We start from the raw sequence: 22,576 nt of genomic DNA, 5'->3' as shown, positions 1-22,576 counted from the left end.
GAGTGTTTCCCGTCCTATCTAAACCAGAGAACGAAATGTTTGTATTTTCAACACGCTGTCTAACATTGTGAAAGTTGGTAAGGTTTAGGCACAAAATATTACGCTAATTTACTGCATACTTCAGTGCTCGCACTGCACCACAACACCTCTGCGCTATGTACTTTGCAGGTTAACTCCCTCCAACCCCCCAGCATACTGCATCATTAATGAGGTTTCAAGAGATTTCTACAGCATATGTCTTCAGTGTTGTGTATCTCAGCAACAGCAAACATGAAAAATACCATGTTTAACCTGTCAACACTATGATCCATGTTGCATCATTTGTTTTAATGCAGTTTTTTATCTTATAATCCATCTTTTTTAAATCATCACCACCCTCATGAACCAAGATATATCTTGTTTAAATGTCTTGTTTCGCTTACTATAATTCTAACAGATATAACAGTCAAACCTCTTGTTCACACACTTCAGAGAACTGCTTTGAGATGTACATTTCTGTTATTAACATTGAACTGCCTCTAGTAACAATTTACCTGGAAATCTTTTTTACAGTAGCAGTTTGACACATTTATTATATACGTTGCACTTGTACAGAGTTTTTTAAAGTTGCAGACTCAAAAATCCTGAAAATTATCTGGGAGGTCATTCATCTTGTTGAGTCTTACATAAATTTGCCAAAATGTCAAATATATCTGCAGAAAACCCTAGCTATCATGCAAACAAGGTGCATCCTGTTGAAAATAACATCACTGACTATTGTGTCTGTTCGCCAAGCATTGCATGACCTTATTTTTCCAATCATCATGTTGTTTATTTTGACAGAAAAAAAAAATAGATTCCTTCATTCGGGAAGATCTGGGCTTTGAAGGAAAGGCTCCTCCTTTGCCTTTGCTGCATGTTTTGATAACAGACATTCACTGACAGCCACCAATAATGTGACCCATAATTCATCTCTCCTTCATCTAGTCTTCATCATTCCTGCAGGGACTGCTGCATCCTGTTTCATCCTGTTATGAAATGTTGCAAAGTGAAACACAATAGGTGTTTTTCAACATGAAACTCCTGTCTGTTTATTTCATGATTGCTGTTTTATTTCTAGTGCAAGTAAAACTGTATGGCTTCAAATGAAAATTCAGGACCACAGAAGCGTCATCAAGAGAGATTACTGGCTTTATATTAGGTTGTTTCACCTCTTTTAATCAGGTTGTTGTGGAGATAATAGGGATAATTTGTGGCTGCTCAGTTAGTGACACAGCCTTCCCCCTTGCTCTGGAATTCATATTTCATTCAGCACTCTCCTTTTTGTAGAATGAACAAACAAAATATAATTTTTATTTTCTCATACAATCCAGATTTTACATTTTTAGTTTAATGTAATCCATCTCATGTCTTTGCGGGTGATTTTTGTACAAAAGGAACATTGTGAGATGGTAAAGTGACAGTTGGTTCCCTTTTGGTCGGTACACTTGGTAAAACCAAGCGACAATTTCTGGTGCTGAAAAATTAAGCCATTGCGGAAATGCTATAAACTGCAGTTTATCGAGTGGCCACTTGAAGCTGGCTCCAAAAGGGAGTCAATCCACATAGACTTCCATAGTAAAATACCCAACTTTACAGCAGAATTAAACATGTTTACAGCAGTTTACAGGGGGAAAAATGGTTTTGGTCCATATAGCCAAGTCATGTAGGGACCCCTTCATGACAACTGTAGGAAGGGGGACAAACTCACCTTTTTTTTATTATATTAAGACTTAAAGTTCTGCATAATTAAAGGCATGCTGTTTTGAGTGACAGGTGGCTGTCATCACAGGAGACAAGCATAGGCTGCAGGTTTAAAGAAGCCCACCTCAGCTCCATGCACACTCTCCCTATTTGTCCTTTTTTGGATCAATGTCCAATGAGACTGTAGCAGGCAGGAAGCACTGCCGTTCAGAGAGCTACAAAAGACCCAGCTATGTCACTCCTCCTCAGACTATTGGTATTCCACCTTGTCTAGCATAGCCAGACCTATCTCCACTGTGCTGTGTCAGTGCTGTAGAAAGGTCTGGCTTCAACCATTCTGGTATCTGGTTTAAAAAAAAAGAATGCTCTGGCTTGCTTCCAATCATTCCAATCATAACCCTCTCAGGTAAAACTATGGTGCCCTTGCAAAATAGATAGATAGCAGAAAGGGGGGGGGGAGGTTTCTGCATTAAATAGGCAGCAAATGGCAGGTTTATACCAACATTCTACATCCAGTTAGACTACACTCCTAGATTAAGCTTAGTCTTTGAAGACCCTTGCTAGCAATCAATTTAACTGTCCAAAAGCAGGTGAGCTAGCTCCCTACCCAAGGCATCAGTATCAAGGCTTGCATTGCACTCATTAAGCTTTTTTTTAGCTTGCTAACTAGTTGCATTTCCTGCCACTTAGCTTAGCTAATGGATACTTGATTAACTTGCTAACAAATCTGCACACCTGTTTAGCACGGATGTTAGCTCAACTGCAGTCTTTGTTTGTTTTTTAGAAACCCAGAGAAGAGCTGTCCCACTCCCAGTCAGAAACGTTGTTTTATGAGTCTGAATTTGGATACTATGGGCAATTGGCCCTGGTTACCGCCACCGCCTTCAACCGATCTCCATGTTTCAGTCGCATCACACCGTCTGAGCAAAGGAGCCCCTCTGGGCTGGATGGTGATCGAACGTGGGAAATGCGCTCATGGGGCCAGCTGTTTGACTATTGTGGTAACCCTGTTAAAGGGAGAGCGGGCAATCTCCTAACAATGTCTTTCTCATTGCATTGAAAAGGTGATCTTGCATGCCTGTCTGTATGGGCACATAGATGCACAGTGGGGTGCGCGCTCACTTCACCAAGGGCATGGCTATGTCTGGGGCTCTCTCTTTTTCAGTGGAGGATTTCTGTTCTGCCGCAAGCTGGCCTTCTCCACATACACCGTTTTTTATTGCAGAAATGTGACAGCCCAGGGTGTCCCTAAGTCTGGGTTCTCAGCAGGAAAGTAACTGACATCACTATTACCTCTGTGCCAAGCCATGATCTTCTGCATCTAGTGTATCTGCAGAGGTGTTTCCGGGCGTGAAGCTATGTCCCCATAACTGATGTGTTGTACAGAATGTGCCGACTCGATGGAACTGGGGGTTATGCAGATAACCAATGATTCCTGAGGAAGGAAACAGTGGTACAACACAAGTCACACATCAAAGTTGCAATGGGTATCTTGCAATTTACAGAAATGTATTTTACATTTCTGTCTTTATTTGAGCCTCGAGTTTTCCATTGCTCACTACATCTGAGGAGAGGCATGATGAGGAAAAACACCTTCAAATTGGTCAGCAGCGAGACCAATCAGCCACAGCACCATCTGTCCCTCTAATGACTACCTGGATGCTTTGTGATACGGTTGGCTAGAGAGGCTCCATAGCAAAAATCCTCTCATTAAGTCTCTGCATTTTGACTTAATTCTGGAACACTGATGACACATGATCAGGCCTGTCTCTTTCAAACACATAAAACTCAACAGTGGCCCTTCATCAATGGGGAAGAAGAAGGTAATGATTTTATAACCTGTTGTATACAGTAGAAAGTGAAAGGAATGTTCCTTTGTTCTCACTTTGTCAGTCAAAATCGGAATACATCACTGCAGTATGGTCACGTAGCAGAGTGATAATCTGACTCACAGTAGATAAACTAGGAAGAAATAACCTAAATATACAGTATATATCCTACAGTCTTTAAGGAGCCATACACACGGAAACGCTTTTTGGTTTAAACGCACATGTTTTGCATCATTTTGGCCAGTTGTCCAAATTAATCCTGTCAACGTACTGCCTCAAGACGCACTTTTTTGAAACCTGGTCCCAAGGTAAAAAAATTCAAAAACGGCACAATTGCGTCTTCATTTGGACGGCGAAGCCGCATACTTGCGTATCAATGATGTCATCGCCACACCCCTCGCCTTATAGTTGAGTGTGAGTCGCAGCAGCAGTTTAACTTCACTTTAGTTCCACTCAAATGATTCTGTTTTTCTTGCACTAGCCGTTTTCGTCCTCTTCTTCTTATGTTATGGTTTCTTCTTCTACTGTCTGTTTGCATACAGCGCGCAAGCTTTATGCACAGGCTCCGACTACCAAAGGTGTGTTTGGGCAGCTGCAGTGGCCCAGTAGTTCACCGTGTTTCCTCACAGCTGTGTAGAGTTTGCATGTTTTCATGAGCATATTTAAGATTTGTCAAATTCAGAGGATGAATTTCCTCACAAGATTAATTAATACAATTTAATTTAACCTGCTAAGATAGGTCACTTTTTTTAATAAAGTAATTGACAACTTTGTATAAGTGGCCTTAAACGCACATGTAAATAACTGCTTTTGCTACGTTTTAAGTCTTCAAGTTACCTAATCTCCAAGGTTATGTATTTTGGGTTCCAAGGTGGCTGCTTTTAGTCTTGAGGAATTGCCTTATTAGTTTATTATTATTTATATTAGAATGTCATATATTGAGTCAGTCCCAGGAAGCAGATCCCTGTTAAACTGCCTGGTACTGTACCCATGCACCCTTGCAATTGAGGAGAGACATGTAGACTAGTAGGGAGGTGGAGGATAACAGCACTGGTTACAGAATCAGTACACTTCACACACAGTAAATAATTCAGTCAAACATTGATTGTTCAGATAATAAAAAAGTAAACTGCCAATCCACAGAGTTATGTGTTGTTAAATCGGAATGCCAGATGTAATTTAGAGTCCCAGTAAGTCCTAGTTTACCTCAGCTGTATGACTGACAGCGTGTGACTGATTGGTGTTGCTCATCCACACCCATTAATAATGCCGGTGCTGACTCAGTACACAGTGGGCGGTTAGTGGTGACTGTCAGTCTTTTAAAGCAGGAAAACAATGTATCTAAAACCAATTTTTTGTCCATTTGACCAGCATGTAAACAATGCTTTTTTGTTTCTTCAGTCGAAAAGTGTGAGTGAATAATTCTTCTGTTGATGGAGAAAGTGTCGTGGCTTAGCTGAGCCTGATGATGTCTGGTAGCCTGTGTGCCAGGGCACGGATTGCCCGGATCCAATTTATCCCTGTCTGTGTGTTTATGCCAAAAATCCAGGGCACTCTGTGTGACATTGAACACACCACTCAAAGTTGTGCTCGCCTGATATTTGTAAACTGATACTTATATGTGCAGTTGGCATTTTGTGTAAGATAATCTTCTGCATAATAGCATCTTGCTGGAAGCTTTGAAAATCCCTATCTGTGTCATTATTTTCAGTTGGAGTATATAGTTAATCTTAATCAGAGGGTAACAGTAATGTTCGGGATATATTAAATAGACTTGCAGAAAATCTTTGTTTGTGCAAGTGTTTGTGTTGTGTATCTATGTACTTTGCTGTATGCTGTAGGTTTAAAGGCTCAGCCTGCTGTTATTGTATAGTTTTCTTACTGTCAACAAATTCCCTGAAGAGACCAAAACCAAACCAATCTCTCAATAGTTTCAGACCTCCCTACCCTGTCTTTGGTTCTCAGCCTTAAACCCATTCATTCCTCCTAAAGACATAAATCTCACCAGTTACGAAAATGCAAAGGCTTAAAACACCTGTGTGTTTTAGAATTAATGAATGCTACTGAGGTTAAACTACATCTGTTGGGGAATATTCTTTCAACTGTAGATTACATTTGGTGCTCTAGTCAGTATTTACAGCAGCAGGACACCATATGTCAAAACTAAACTACAGTGTTCATGTTCATAATATTAAAGAAATATGTCACCCAGTTTGACAGATTGATTATTTTTTTTATTTTTTTTATAATTCTTGGACAAAAATAGAAGTCTTTGGCACAAAGGAATGTGCTACATCCAGCTATGGCTACACACAAATTATTGTTGTATGTGGGATGGATATAAAATATAGAATTTGTCACCTCATCAGTTAATTGGTCAAACACTAAGTATGCAGCATTTATACAGTAAAGGATTAACTTGTAATGGCTGTCCCCGCTGCTATTTAAATAGGCTTAAGGCCCTTGGTAACAAAGCAATCAGTGTTTGAAGCTGTCTTAAAACTGTCTACTGCTTTTACTGAGAAATGTCTTGCACAAATCTGTACTTATTTGTTCAGGATTGAAATGTCGTGTTGCTCTGAAAGAGACCAGTCATTCATGTACATGTAATTAATACTGTGAATCAGTTTATACTGCCAAAGTTTATACTATTCTTTAGGTGTTCAGTTATTGCTGGAGTTCAAAGACAAGAAGTAAATGAATTAGTTGGCCTGCTGTCTCTTTGACACATCATAGCATTTCCTCTAGCAGCGCCTAACCATAAACACTAATGACAACTTATTTCATGGAGTAACTTATGCATACATATGCAAAACAGAGACATTAGAGACAGCCAAACTGTATGGATTTCTCTGCATATTTCCATGTCTATTTTTAACAATACTTTTAGAAAAAAGTCTTAATAGGTGAAAAGGAATCATCAGCAATTTTTTTCTTTTTCAGTTGGAAAGACAATCACTGAGTTTAAGAGGGATCAGACGTTTGCCACGTCCTGTTTAATTTAGTGTCTTGGCCTTAGTAATGAGGGTCCTTCACATTGTATTATTTGGGACAAGATACAGAAACAGACAGGATGCGATCCAGCCACCAACCAGATAGCAGTATCTTCTTTTGTTGGAAAGCGTGTGTCCCTGGGATGGTTCTTGTATAAGTTTAATAAGGGAAGTGCTTTAATTTCTTGTTCGCTTATTGCATTGCTTACTTAATTAAGACTCCAAAACACTTTTGTGAGAACTTTTAGGAAATATCCATCAAGCCAGATGTGTGCAACAGTGACACATAGGGCTGCACAATTAATCAAATTTTAATCACAATAACGATTTTGTCTTCCCATGATCAAATTTGCGATATTTTAAATGCGTCATCATTCCGTTCATAGAATGCTCCGAGTTTTTTTTGCAAAGCCCATCTACCGCTCCGTAAACCACGTCTGATCACGTGCTAGTCAGAGTTGCTCCCTGCATCGCGCAGCTTAGTTTCTAGATGTAGGCAGTCACAGAGGACAGAGTAACGGGAGGAAAACTGATAGCAGTCGGTTATTTGTCGGTCCCGAGGTTTACCAGTTTACTAGTAAACACAACATTTTGTCCCGTCTGTGTTGTTTGTCAGACAACAGCAGTGACCAGTACTAGTTAGTGTCTGTTAGCTTACAGGGCTCTAGGGTGCAACTAACATTTTTGCTAGTTTGCACCGGTGCACCTATAGTCCTCGCATCCGCTGCCTCTCCACAAATGGAGCAATGTTGTTTATATCGATATGGTTTAATTTTGCATTACATGTCCCATTTCTTCTGTAAAGCCGTGTCTGTGTTTGGCTCTCTCTTCGTACTCTCCGGGCAGCCCCACCCCCATTCACTCACACACGGCTCCCAGCAACAGAGACAGAGCCGGTCCACACTTCTGACATTTGTCCACAGTTTTAATTACTATTAACACAGTTACTATTAACACAGCTGTATATTGTTAAGCAGGAGAGGCAAACCTGTATTTGTTCCAGTGTTTCCGCTGGTAACTGCTGTGGCGGCGGCCACAGTGAAAAACACAGAAGAAGTTGAATGCAACTAACTTCAGTTCGTAGAGTACTAGCGTGTGAGACGGAGCCTGCTGGACCCATTCATAATGAGTCAGCCTTCACTCTGTGAGTAGAATATACGTCTATCACACTCCTCGTCTCTCCCTAGCGCTTTTAATCAGTTATTGTTGAAAACAAGGGAAGGAGCTTTCACAGAGATACATAAAAAAAGTATATACAGTGGGTACGGAAAGTATTCAGACCCCTTTAAATTTTTCACTCTTTGTTTCATTGCAGCCATTTTCCAAAAATCAAAAAAGTTTATTTTATTTCTCAGTAATGTACACTCAGCACCCCATCTTGGACAGAAAAAAACAGAAATGTAGAAATTTTTGCAAATTTATTAAAAAAGAAAAACTGAAATATCACATGGTCATAAGTATTCAGACCCTTTGCCGTGACCTCATATGTAACTCAGGTGCTGTCTATTTCTTCTGATCATCCTTGAGATGGTTCTACACCTTCATTGGAGTCCAGCTGTGTTTGATTATACTGATTGGACTTGATTAGGAAAGCCACACACCTGTCTATATAAGACCTTACAGCTCACAGTGCATGTCAGAGCAAATGACAATCATGAGGTCAAAGGAACTGCCTGAAGAGCTCAGAGACAGAATTGTGGCAAGGCACAGATCTGGTCAAGGTTACAAAAAATTTCTGCTGCACTTAAGGTTCCTAAGAGCACAGTGGCCTCCATAATCCTCAAATGGAAGACGTTTGGGACGACCAGAACCCTTCCTAGAGCTGGCCGTCCGGCCAAACTGAGCTATCGGGGGAGAAGAGCCTTGGTGAGAGAGGCAAAGAAGAACCCAATGGTCACTGTGGCTGAGCTCCAGAGATGCAGTCGGGAGATGGGAGAAAGTTGTAGTAAGTCAACCATCACTGCAGCAATCCACCAGTCGGGGCTTTATGGCAGAGTGGCCCGACGGAAGCCTCTCTCAGTGCAAGACACATGAAAGCCCGCATGGAGTTTGCTAAAAAACACCTGAAGGACTCCAAGATGGTGATAAATAAAATCCTCTGGTCTGATGAGACCAAGATAGAACTTTTTGGCCTTAATTCTAAGCGGTATGTGTGGAGAAAACCAGGCACTGCTCATCACCTGTCCAATACAGTCTCAACAGTGAAGCATGGTGGTGGCAGCATCATGCTGTGGGGGTGTTTTCAGCTGCAGGGACAGGACGACTGGTTGCAATCGAGGGAAAGATGAATGCGGCCAAGTACAGGGATATCCTGGACGAAAACCTTTTCCAGAGTGCTCTGGACCTCAGACTGGGCCGAAGGTTTACCTTCCAACAAGACAATGACCCTAAGCACACCGCTAAAATAACGAAGGAGTGGCTTCACAACAACTCCGTGGCTGTTCTTGAATGGCCCAGCCAGAGCCCTGACTTAAACCCAATTGAGCATCTCTGGAGAGACCTGAAAATGACTGTCCACCAACGTTTACCATCCAACCTGACAGAACTGGAGAGGATCTGCAAGGAGGAATGGCAGAGGATACCCAAATCCAGATGTGAAAAACTTGTTGCATCTTTCCCAAAACGACTCATGGCTGTATTAGATCAAAAGGGTGCTTCTACTAAATACTGAACAAAGGGTCTGAATACTTATGACCATGTGATATTTCAGTTTTTGTTTTTTAATAAATATGCAAAAATTTCTGTTTTTTTCTGTCAAGATGGGTTGCTGAGTGTACATTACTGAGAAATAAAATGAACTTTTTTGATTTTTGGAAAAAGGCTGCAATGAAACAAAGAGTGAAATACTTTCCGTACCCACTGTATATATAAATATATATCCTAGGCTATTTATTTCAGATAATTTTCATTTACATGTGTTGCAGCTGTATGTATGTACAACATATAACATAAGAGAAATGTAGCAAAATATAGATGTGAAAGCAGATATAAATAGCCTATGTGACTATAAAATTTGTTTCGGTTAAAATCAACAAATAATCGTGATAATTAATCGTGATCTCAATTTTGCTCAAAATAATTGTGATTATCATTTTGGCCATAATCGTGCAGCCGTAGTGACACATCTCTCATACTTTACAGAAATTAAACTGAGCTCTGAATTTATACAGCAAAATGTAGAAGTAGCTCTCTGCAAGTCATTGTATATGCTAAAAATTGAGGAAGCAGTTTGTGGTTTAAAACTTTCAAGAAGTTCTATTTTTTGTCCTGTCCTTTACGGACATCAAGGTGAGCATTTTTATTCTATGTGCAGCATGCAACACAGCTTGCCTTTGGAGAAGGGAACAAAGAATAGTGGGCAGTGGGCAGCATCTGTTGAGAAAGAAAGATTGCTGGCATCATCCCAGCAGGACGCCAGCTTCCTGTTTGTCTGCAGCTCTGCTTTGAAAACCTCCGACTCACACTGCCTCTTTGCTAATATTTTCCAGCAACACCTGATGGCAGAAAGGTGCAAGCGGTCCCCACGGTAACCATTGGCACAGGATCTTTGACTACTCTCTTTATCCTTCCTCTAGTCCCTCAGTCTCTTGTGGCACCGAACGTGCCTGTAATATTCCAGTCAAACCTAGAAAATAAATCGTATTGTTTCAGACACATATAATGATTTATTTACAGACTGCTGTGCCCAGGCTTATAAATAGCAACAACAGTTTTACCAGCAAGTGCCTAAAGGTCGGATCCCTCCAAAATCTCCATGTTCTGGCTTGTTAATAGCCTACAGTAAAGTCCCACAGGAGTGGATCTTGCCCATGGGCATGTCATGCTAATGAACAATTAAATATATTGAAATCAGGAATCAACTCTTATTCAAAATATAGCACAACAAACTGTCTAGCATAGTCGTGCTTGTGGAAGAATATTACAACATTGTTGCCTGGAAATTAGATTTATACACAAGCTGCTAATTTGTTTTTCAAAATATGTTTTGAGGAAAGAGTAATTATGGCCTGTATTATGATGAGAAAGTTCTCCTTTTATTTGTTTTGTTTTGTATTTCTTTATATTTTTTTTAACTTTATTGACAAATCAGAATAGGGGAAGGACACTTTTCTGTGCATAGCCAGTGTGCCGTAGTGCATAGTCAGTGAGAAAATTCATGAAATACACTGCCATTGCACAATATGAATATGACCTGCCATTTCCTTTTGATTCAAAGCGTAATTGTGTTTATGTGAAAACAAAACCTGAACAACAATTCAACAACAATCCCATGTGCAAAATGGCTGTGTTACACTTCACCTCCTGTCCATTGAAAATAATTGTTCTTGCTGCAATTGTCCCCACTGTTAAGCCAATCTTGCATGTTACTAAAACTGTGTAGGCTATACAGTAGAATTCAGTCCTCGATCCACCCAAGCAAATCTTCTTTTTTAAGATATATTCTGTTAGTATTAAAATTGAACTGATATTGATTCTTTTCAAGACATTACAATACTCAGCTCTCCCAATGGAGGAAAGTAACAGGGATGCCAGTTTAATGTTTTTCAATTTATCAAAAGTTTTCATTCAGCTTAATGTAGCTTCACTGATTGAATTGCCAGTATAGATTTTCCTTAAGTGTTTAGCTTGCTATAATAGAAGAGCACCATTTAGATCAAGCCCTAAGCATAAAATATGTAAATGACAATATTCCCCTTATGTTTCTGTTTCAGGAAGCAATAAAAAGGACAGGAGTCTGTGGGAAATAGAAAATCTGATTCTTTTGTTTGTCTGGTTTTAAATCAAATCTCATCTCCCTCTGCAGAGAGATGGAACAGATGATTTTTACTGTTGCATGAATTCACAACGGAACTTTTTATTTTTGTTTTGTCATGTCAAGGAGCACTATTCAGTTTCAAGGATGAACATGTGAGATGAAACTTGACCCAAAGTGTCCAATATTTTAAGTCCCTTTTCTTTTGAAAATGTGTTTTGATCATTGTTAAGTTCACTTTATGACAATGACAATGTTCAGAGTTCAATCCAATCCAATCCAACCTTTTGTGTTAAGCACTTTAAAAGAGCCAAAGTTGACCAAAGTGCTGTACAGAAAAATACAAAAAGAAACATAACATAATAACACAAGTAAAAATAATACCCACACAATAAAAACAATTAAACTAAATAATTAAATGCAGTAAATGAAGTCGACATCTTCATAGGTAAAGGCCACAGAGAAGAGGTAGGTTTTACGACGTTATTTAAAAACAGACAAAGAAAAGGCCTGTTTAACGTGCAGAGGCAGATCATTCCACAATTTTGGAGCCGACACCACAAAGGCACGGTCCCCTCTGAGCTTCCGTTTAGTTTTAGGCACACTCAGGAGCAGCTGATCATCTGACCTGAGCGAGCGTGTTGTATAAGGGCATATAAGCTCAGCAAGGTAGTATGGGGCAAGACCATTCAAGGATTTAAAAGCAAATAAAAGAATTTTAAAATGGATCCTAAATTGAATAGGCAGCCAATGAAGTAAGGCTAAAATAAGGGAAATTTGCTCATGTTTACTTGTGCCAGTTAAAAGACATGCAGCAGCATTCTGTACCATCTGGAGAATTGCGATGGACAACCCACTTACCCCTACATAAAGTGCATTGCAGTGATCCAGCCTAGTGGTAACGAAGGCGTGGATTACCGTCTCAAAGTGCTGTTTTGACAAGATTGGCTTAATTTTGGCCAGCTGCCTCAAGTGGAAGAAACTTGATTTGACAACAGCCTTGATCTGACTGTCAAACTTAAGCTTCATGTCCACTTTAACCCCTAGGTTTTTGATGCAAGGTTTAACATACTGTGCCAAGGAACACAGATCTACAGGGGGGGTCCAATGGTGCCACCAAAAACCATGATTTCCATCTTTTCATCATTCAAATTTAAAAAGTTCAGAGCCATCCAGGCCTTTATGTCGTTGAGACACATAAGTAGCAATCTGACTGAGTATGCTTCTTTCTTTTTAAGAGGCACATAAATCTGACTGTCATCTACATAACAGTGGAATGAAATACCATGCTTCCTAAGTATTAAACTAAGTGGGAGCAAATGGAGAGGAAAAAGGAGAGGGCCAAGAACTGAGCTTTGTGGGACCCTACACGAGAGAGGAGCAGTGGAGAATACACAGTCACCAAGGCTTACACATAAAGTTCGGTCAGTCAAGTACGATTTGAACCACTCCAGTGCTATGCCCCTAATGCCCACCCACTGCTTCAAACGTGTGATCAATATTTCATGGTCCACTTGATAGTAGAAGGCTGTTTTCACATTCTCTTTCTGTGCTCATCTGAAATCTGAGTTTAAGATGTGTTTGTTAAAGCAGGATTTTGTGATATTGGAGGCCAATTACAGTCAGATATGCAACTTTCAAAAGTGTGATTTGGAAACCTGAAACACCACCCTGTGCACAAACAATGAGAAGGGACTTTTCAGTAAAGTAGGAAGTACTTGTGTCCAGGAATGAAACATTTGGTATTGGATTTTTCAATAAGGGAGAATAGGTAGACGTGCTTTTAAGAAGTCATTTATGTGAAAAACTCATATTAGACACAAATTATTGTTCAAAGCATAGCAATTTATTACATGTTATAACACGTCTTGAGGGGCTCTTTAATAATTGCAGCAAAACCAATGAAAATGTAAAGATCCAATATTGCTTAACAAATTTAGGTTATGAAATTTCATTTCATCCTCCTTTTTCTTTACAATAACATTCACCCAGTTCATTGCGGGCTATTTTGATTTCATTCCAGCTGTTTTTTATTGCTTTTTTGATTTCACAATGAAAATGTCCCAATTACTGTTTCATGATGCCATTTTTCATCTTACTATTCACGACAAACCAGGTAGGGGCCAATCAGCTGTTGCCTCTGCCTGAATTGGTGAACATTCAGTTAATGGCTTTGTATTCATTTCACCATTTCATATCATGTATTTAATATTAGACACTTTGGGTTACCATAGTCGTGGAGCAACACTTACAGTAGCAAAGAGTAATATGCACTGCACCGAAAAAAGTAAAAAGTGATATAAATGTCACTACATTGTAATAATACATGAATGATCTACTGCATCTATTAAAGCGATGCCACATTATTTGGAAGAAGTTTGAGCTTTCTCAGTTAATATACTAAAGAAACTTCTGCCTCCAGAACAACAGATCTTGCAGTACATTGTATTTCTGGAATGAAGCATTTATAGACACAGGGTGATAAAAAAGCTTTAAAGGCTTATTCTTGTTTAAGGGATCTGGTTTAGTTGAAAAATGGTCTGTTCTCCTTTTTGTTTGATTTATGCTTTTTAATAAGAGTACCAGGAAAAAGGGTTCCAAAATATTGAGAGGTTCAAGTAAATGTTGTAAAAAACACCTTTTAATGGCTTTGAAAATGTGTGCATGGTCAGTCTCCATTCTTTTCCAAGGTCAATGAAATCTCATCTCATGAGCTTAAAAATGTGTCTTTCAACATCATAATGCTGGACAGGGAGATAGAAGACTTTACTCCTTGCTGTGCTACAATTTTGATATCATCTTTCACACATCTCTGCTTCATCAGGCAGTCCTGTCATCAGTATTTCATATATCATTCAGTTATTTGTTATTGTGAAAAAATGCACATCCATGCTGTGGTTGTAATCCAAATTAAAGGTCTGAGGAGAGGAGGAATGCAACCTTCATAACAGCACAGTGTCAAGATGATGTCACAATGATATTAAAATGCAAAGCATGTATTAAAATAAATTTTGTTATTTCTTTAGTTCTGCCATTAGTGTGCTGTGTAATTAAAAATGTAACCAGCATTTAAAGAGTATCAATTAAATGCCATGGTAATTAATTTAAATTTTAGGCCAGGCTCTCCCCAAATCACCAGCTTTGGTATTAACCAACTAATTCAATCTGGCAATCTATTAGCTCTAAGAAGTTGTTATTGGAAAAAACATTTAGAGTCCCGTCTATAGATGGTCATGGGGCCATGAATAAAAACAATTTTGTTGTGTACAAAGGAGAGCGTTATAGGCCCTTTTTAGAAACTGGTCCGCCAAACAGTCAACCTAGAGGCTTGGAGAAGGAAATGTCATGTCTTGATGAATGGCTGTCTTTGTGCTGTGCTCCCCATACAAATGTACCTCTTGCTATAATAAATCATGAAAAATTGGGTCTCTGTTGGAAGTGTAGGCTAATTATTTCTTCATTTTATTCCCCTCGCTGTTTTGCTTCTGGAGTACACGTCATGTCTTGAAGGTTCAGGGCTCAGAAGTTGTGACCATGCTTCTCTCCATATAAACTGTTATATATTTGATTATCCTTTCTGTTAGTTACCAGCCCGATCTGGTCACACAGAGCGGGTGATTTTATGACTGACTCTCAGTGTGATATCCAATATTACGGAGACAGATTAGAATAATACCTCTGCAAAGGTCTGGTGGCCTGCCTGCTGGCTCTGTTCCATGCTACAATCATCTAAACACAAGCAGAGCAATCTCTGCTGCAGACAACCAGTGACTGAACCTGAAAGGCCTCTGTAACAAACTAGCAGACAGAGCTGTGAATTTGAAAAAATATCTTATCTCACCACTTGCTGAGGGACTTAGCGAACTCGAAGAGAAGACCACGTTGCTATGGATGACGTCATCTTTCATGAATGAACGTACTCACTATTTCCACACTGACAGGTGTAAGTGTACAAGTGCATGCAAAAGAAAATATTCATTAATAAGCAGTAAGGCAAGAACATAGATTATTTTTTATCCAACAGGATTATAAAAAGTGCTTACGTATGTAGAGTATGTGCAGTTGGTCATTGTTTACGTAATGTACACTTGATGAGCTGTTGAACAAAGTGGGGTCTAAAGAGTTGTGCCATCTATCATCTCAAAATATGTTTTTAAAAGTTCATCATCATTGTATTTTTTCAAAGCACTGATGCAGCAATGGCCATTACGTGCAGTAGCTGACTAACTGTGAGCAGATCTTGGTGACTTGAAAAAAAAGTTTTTTCTTTTTTTTTATACTTTATTAATTCCACAAGGGGAAACTACGCTTTACACTCTGTTGTTATTAAACACAGGCCTGAATTACACACACATGCTCAGGACCTATACATGCACTAATGGAGAGATGTCAGAGTGTGGGGGCTGCACATGGAAAGGCGCCCCGAGCAGTTGGGGGTTCAGTGCCTTGCTCAAGAGCACCTTGGCAGTGCCCGGGAGGTGAACTGGCACCTCTCCAGCTACCAGTCCACCACCATACTTTGAACATATTCTTATTCTTCTTCTTATTATTATTATTATTATTATTATTATGCTATTAAAAATCCCCAACTATTGTGAATGGCAGCTTTTCTGTAGAATATGTTAATTTTTGCGACTTTACCTATAGGAGGTAAAACAAGGCAGCAGAGCAGAAAGCATAATTACACCAAGTCTCATTTGTTGAGAGCAGATTTTTGCACATTCAGCCAGAATGATACATCAATTATAATCAACATCTACATCTCTCTGTCTCTCCTCTTTCCGGCCCTTACCTATACCCCTTCACCCTATTATATCTTGCCCATATCTCAGCCACAGATACAGTATATGCTGCCATCCAGCTCCATGGCAAATAGACCCATTTATGTCTCTCTGTCTCACCAAGAGATAAAACACACACATATGGCTGATGTTAAATCTAAATGGATGCACTGAATGATGCACATTGATCATGACCATTATAACCACACATATCAGTGACTCATCATTGGATTTGATTGATTGATAGTAAAAATACATAACAGCAGTGAGCCGTCACTCAAGCCGTTCTTCGAGTGAATGTTTGTCAGTGCACGAGTCATTGCTGTTCATAGACAGAGCAGAGAAAAAAACTAATGTAAGTGATCTCACTTCAGTTTTGCTTACACACAGAGCACCTTCAGCTCATTCTGACCTAACTATTGACATTTAGTAGTTGTATTTGTATTTTAATCTAGTGTTTAATTTAGCGTGTGTGTGTGTGTGTGTGTGTGTGTGTGTGTGTGTGTGTGTGTGTGTGTGAGTGAGAGAGACCCTGACCAGCTTAGAAGTGTTTGTTCTGGAAAACCACTGGAGGGTATGTTTTACAGACTGGCAGCAATGAACGGTCACATAAACATTGCCTCAGTTCTGTCTCATAAATATTTTTGTTTCAGTCTGGAAAGTGAGATTTCAAAGTGACAATGTGGGACACAGTGACTGCTTGCTACCAGCTGTCCCTGGTTAATAGAACATGTGTACATGTACAAACAGTATGTGCCAATGCACTTCATTAACCTCAGAGCAAACAGTGATTGCCCTGTTATTCTGTCTTCACTTTGCCTCTTAGAAAATATCAGCATCTCTGTGTATGTCTTGTGCCTGAGTAAACTGTTGTAATGAGATCTAATAGTAATTTCAGAGGTGGAGGAGAAGTAGGACATTGTAAGCAAACACTTTCAACGTAAGAGTTTTGCTGAAACAGTCTGGGGAAAAGGAAACTGAGAGCATATGTAAGACAGTCTCAGACTATTCTCAAACGGACACCAAATAAACAGTGCAAGATAACAAGTTGTATTTCTCATAGTCCACAGGCACACAAGTCAAACAGCATTTCATTCCTTTTTACAAAGGTTTTGTTTTCAAAGCATGTACTATATGTATCCTTTGCTGTTAATGCCTAACAAAGTACTTTGGTAAACAATATGGGTATAGACTGCAGGTATTTGCAGTCTTAAATGTAATTCAAATTATGCCATTACGGCTACATTTGTCTGCTCAGCCTGGGGTTTGCTACTCTCCAGCTTTGAAGATAGAAATGTAGTGTTTTGTTAAATTAATTCCTGTTCTGCTGTCCCTAAATTAAAATAAAAGTCACTAAGACTTTTCAAAAATCAGAATACATGATCTACATGCTAACATATAGAGCCACCTGCACAAAAAGTATAAACCGCGTAGTTTAGTGCAGAACGACTGCTCAAAAAAAATCAGACATTTCAAATCTCTGTCAGCTCAGTAACAGCATACAGCATATAGCAGTACAGCACTAAACAAACCGGGAGAAAGAACTCACCCCAGGGAAGAAGATTATCATGGCATGGTGTGCCCTTTGTGACACCATATCACACCGCCATGCAAAACCCAACCCCACACAGCTCCTTTCAGCCACAGAACAAGAGAGGTTGTAAACCGTTGTTTTTTTTTTGTTTGTTTTTTGTTTAAAAGGGCATTTACTCTTGTAAAATGTCAACCTGCGTACTATGATCATGTGTTGAATGTTGAAAATTACATATAACTTTTAAATTCGGGTGCTAAATCTATAACTCATTTTACACAGGCACGAGCATATAGTTATAGTAAATTAACTGAAAAGTGATGTTAATGATTTCCTTTTCTATTGTTCGCTAGCTGGTGAACATAGTGGAGCATTCAGCAGCTAAAAAGCCAGATATTTTCCTCAAGAGTTGGTAGAGACCAAAAACAGAGCTTTTAATGGACCTTCAATCCATGTTGCCAGAAACACGACTACAAATGGATGATAGCGTTACTCAGCATCTGTAAAAAAGTTAATTATTTTCCACTGCCCCCAAGTGACCACAAACAATATCAGTTATTGAAGGTTTAAAAACAAATTATTATTGGGTACTCATTGCACTTTTTACTCCATATACATGTATTTGACAGTTGTTACTTGTTACTACTTACAGTATTTTATCAAGATTTTTCATACAGACCATCTGATACCAAATTAACCCCACCTCTACCAACAGTTAAATACTACTTCCATGTTAATGTATCAGCTATAATAATCATATAATAATAATAATAAAAAAATACTATAGTAATTCTGTATTGAGTATGTTTGCTTTTGATACTTTTAGTGCATTTTGCTAATACTTTACTTGAGTAAAGAATCTCAATATAAAAGTTTCAGGAAAACACATTCCAGTTTGAGGCATTTGCAACACTCTAATATGCAAAATGTCAAATCTGTTGTGACTGTGCTTCGTTTGCCCTTTAACAATCTGCTTCACCATTACATGATCATAACCATTATCTAGTCTGTGTTGTTTTTCATTGAATTTGAGAGCATGATTAAAATTAAATTAAAATAGTCATAATGAATATCATAGTCATATTGTCATAGAGGGTATTTGACCCTTTATAAACTAAGGCAGTAACACAGTATGCAGACAATTCTTACATGACAATGTGTGTTACCACTGAATAATAACTAAACTTCAGCAATGAATAATATAAATGTTCGGGAGGATTAGTCACTTTTGCTGCACAGCTGATGGCACCACAATCTTTCCTGCTTCAGCCACTCATTTATTAGATATTGATTTCATCTGTTTTCATTGTTTCCTTTCTTCCTCTGACTAGCTTTACTTTATTGGCTTGAGTATTGAGATTTTTGATTCCAACACCCAAATGATGAGTTTGATGTATTAAGTTTCTCTGCAGTGTTTATACTCTTAATTGTATAACTATAAGATAACTCAGGCAGCATTTCTTCATTTATTTGACTTGTTGCAGTTGCTGATAGCAAACTCTGTGTTGTGGCTTTTATTCTTATTTGAGTTGCCACTGCTGAGTTTATTGGATCTCTCATATTTTATTTAAATATATATATTTTAGGGCCTGTCTGATGTGTATATATTTTTCTATAAATATATTTCTCTCTCTCTCTCTCTTTCAGATGTAAATGGAGAAGCAGCAGTCTCACCAAGAAAAAGTGAATGTCCATACGATTTTAAAGTGTTTTGCATTAAAACATAAACAGCATCACTTCTCTCTAAAGTAATCCATTACTGACAATTAATGTCAAACTGCACGCTGGAGCAGCTTCATGCTGCCTCGCTAGGTGTAACATTGCTAATGGAGAGAAAACCTTATAAGGTCCAACTTATCAAAATACACCTAAATGCAGCATAATGCCTTCAAAAGTGTCATGTTTATACCTGTTGACAGTGGTTTGCTGGGCGAGCGCTCTGTGGTACTTGAGTATATCTCGCCCAACTTCCACTTATGTCGGTCACATGTCTGTGCCTATACGTAAGGCAGCAAAACCCCCAAAAAACATCACCTTCACCAACATCCACACCCGCACCCTTAACCCACATGCCTTTGAATTTGTAATCAATGAGCCGAAGAAGTGCGAAAGTGCCGCTCCCTTCCTGGTCATCCTCATCAGCACCACGCACAAGGAGTTTGATGCGCGGCAGTCAATTCGGGAGACCTGGGGGGATGAGAGCACCTTTGGCGACATCCGCATCCTCACCATCTTTCTGCTGGGCAGGAACACGGACCCCGTCCTGAACCAGATGGTGGAGCAGGAGAGCCAGATCTTCCATGACATTGTGGTGGAGAACTTTATTGATTCCTACCACAACCTCACCCTCAAGACCATGATGGGCATGCGCTGGGTGGCTACCTTCTGCCCCAACGCACAGTATGTCATGAAGACCGACAGCGACATCTTTGTCAACATGGATAATCTGATCTACAAGCTCCTGAAGCCCACCACCAAGCCAAGAAGGAGATATTTCACTGGCTATGTCATAAATGGTGGTCCCATAAGGGATATGCGCAGTAAATGGTACATGTCCAGGGACTTGTATCCTGACAGTAAATACCCACCCTTCTGCTCGGGCACTGGCTATGTGTTCTCTGCTGACGTTGCTGAGTTGATCTTCCAGACTTCCTTACACACAAGACTATTGCACCTGGAGGATGTGTATGTGGGACTGTGTTTGCGTAAACTGGGTATACACCCGTATCAGAACAGTGGTTTTAATCACTGGAAAATGGCCTACAGTCTGTGCCGGTACAGGCGGGTTATCACCGTGCACCAGATCTCCCCAGAGGAGATGCACCGCATTTGGAACGACATGTCCAGCAAGAAGCACCTGAGGTGTTAGGGGACACGAGGGCCACGCACTTTTTTTGTTGTTGCCTTTTTCTCCTTTTAAATCTCGTCACAATGAGTAATGTAAAAACATTGAGGGCTGCCAGTCTTTATTTTACAACGGATGTTTTCATTAACATTCATTTATTTTCAATTTCTGCTGATAAAACCTCACAAGTGTTAATGAATGCATGAGGCTTGTAAAGCGCGTATTTTCATGCATAATTAAAACGTGGTGTTTGTCTGAAATATTTTTTTTCATGTATTCCAGGTACAAATTTACGCAGAAAGTTCTTTATAAGCATTAAGTCAATCAGCTTTTAGCATTCAGTAGTGTGGCCTAATGGGTAGCGAGACTCCATTTCAACCAGACAACCTTGGTTTAAGCTCCCATTCACAACCTTCTGCCCTGCTAAAGTGTCCTTGAGCAAGACACTGGATCTCTACCAGCTGCATGGCTGCTGACTTAGCACCCTGAACTTCTAGCAGGACAACAAGCCAAAAGAGAATTTCTGTGCAGGAACAATAAAGTATCAAATTAGTAGATTATGTCTATAATATCATACATTTTAGAAGTATTATTTACAAACAAAATATGAATTCCTGAACAATGAGAGGGCAAATAGTTATCATATTCAACAACAAACCTGGTCGTCTGGTGAGGTAAAACTACATTTGCACTCATGCTGCTCTCCCCTTTTTCATCTTTATCATGAATGCAGTGGTATACAAAGCTAAAAAATAAGCTGCAGTATATCGTCACTCTCCAAACAGACCAAGTTGAAAGACAATTTGATATTTTTCTCTTGCATTGGCAAAAATGAAACCACCCAGCTGTATTAACGTTTTTATGGATTTGCCTGATGTTTTTATTTACATATCGTTATAATTTCACTGCCTCTCCTCTATGAAAAAGATGAATGTTTTGTTTTTTCTTCTCTTCGACATTTTTATACTTGGTAATTGTGTGTCTTAGCTATTAATCCAGCTGCTGCTCTTGTATGCTGTTTACATCAGCAGCTATTTTAACTCATCGCCTCATCACATATCAAGAGAAATACGGCATCCTGTCGAGCAAGTATCAGTTTAACTAACTAAGATCATTACAGACTGGATGTATTATAATATGTATCTGGCATATCAGTGGTTGCTGAAGCACTGCTACTGAAATCATGGAAAAATTCTGTGTTTATCAGAAAATGTGACTTTCATGGCCAAACTTTTCTTTTCTTTTTTCAAGAGTTTTGTAGTATTAAAAGCTAATGTGACATTTACTGTGAAGGCATCTATCCCGCAAGGGGTTGTTCTTATATATTGTATGTTTTTTATATTAAAAAACAAATCCTTGAGTTCCCTGTTAAAGGGTTACTTTAGGTTTATTGAGTTTGTTTTCTTCCAAATGTCTTTTTGTTTCTAATTAAAGAGCAGATTGTTCTAGGGTGGTCACATAAAGGATTATTCAAAATGATTTACTGTAGTTATTTAAAGCTAACTTACATAACTCCCTGAACAACAGATATGGCTACAAATCCTAAATTCCTGAATAAGGGTAAATGCTGAAAATTAGATTAACAGAAGCACAAGTACAGTAGAGACAAGTAATAAAGTCAGCAAACTCACTCCCTATTATGAGTTACACAGTAATATCTATCTAAAGTTTGCTAACTTTGGATAAAGGTAGTTAGCCTCTGTATATGGACGCACGCTCTACCAGGTGAGTTACCCAAACGCCCAACTGCTTCTTTTTTTTAAATTAAATAGCAGAGATGTTCCAATACCGATACCAGTATCGGTATTGCCTCCGATACTGCCTACAACGCTGGTATTGGTATTAGGAAGTACTGTAGTTTATGCACCGATCCGATACCACGTAATAAAGCTCTAAAGAAAATCTACATTAAAGAGGTTTATTTCTGTTCTTTTTCAGTTATAACTAACTGTCAAACTGGTTAATAAAAGAATGTTCTGTGGCATTCATTGTTTGTGTTTGTTGATGTTTCACAAAGAGTTTAACCTGAGCCAGACTGACGACAAAGATAGCTCATTTATATCTAGGAGATGTAATTGTGACATAAAGGAGATCTCATCTTCAATTCTGCTTTTCTATGGGC

General features: G+C 39.0%; 1 protein-coding gene across 1 annotated transcript in view; it reads left to right on the top strand.

Moving 5' to 3' along the window:
- Positions 1-21,833, top strand: part of b3galt1b (UDP-Gal:betaGlcNAc beta 1,3-galactosyltransferase, polypeptide 1b) — a 42,608-nt gene extending 20,775 nt beyond the window's left edge. Inside the window, exon 2 of the mRNA XM_032529619.1 lies at positions 19,257-21,833. Coding sequence (XP_032385510.1) covers positions 19,492-20,478 — 987 coding nt within the window. The 5' untranslated portion in view covers positions 19,257-19,491 and the 3' untranslated portion in view covers positions 20,479-21,833. The remainder of the gene's footprint in view (positions 1-19,256) is intronic.
- Positions 21,834-22,576: the final 743 nt, after the last annotated feature.

The sequence above is a fragment of the Etheostoma spectabile genome, chromosome 11 (genome assembly GCF_008692095.1).
Source record: "Etheostoma spectabile isolate EspeVRDwgs_2016 chromosome 11, UIUC_Espe_1.0, whole genome shotgun sequence".
NCBI classification, from domain to species: Eukaryota; Metazoa; Chordata; class Actinopteri; order Perciformes; family Percidae; genus Etheostoma; species Etheostoma spectabile.
The sequence above is the reverse complement of the archived record's forward strand: the minus strand, read 5'-3'. Positions and strand labels throughout refer to the sequence as shown.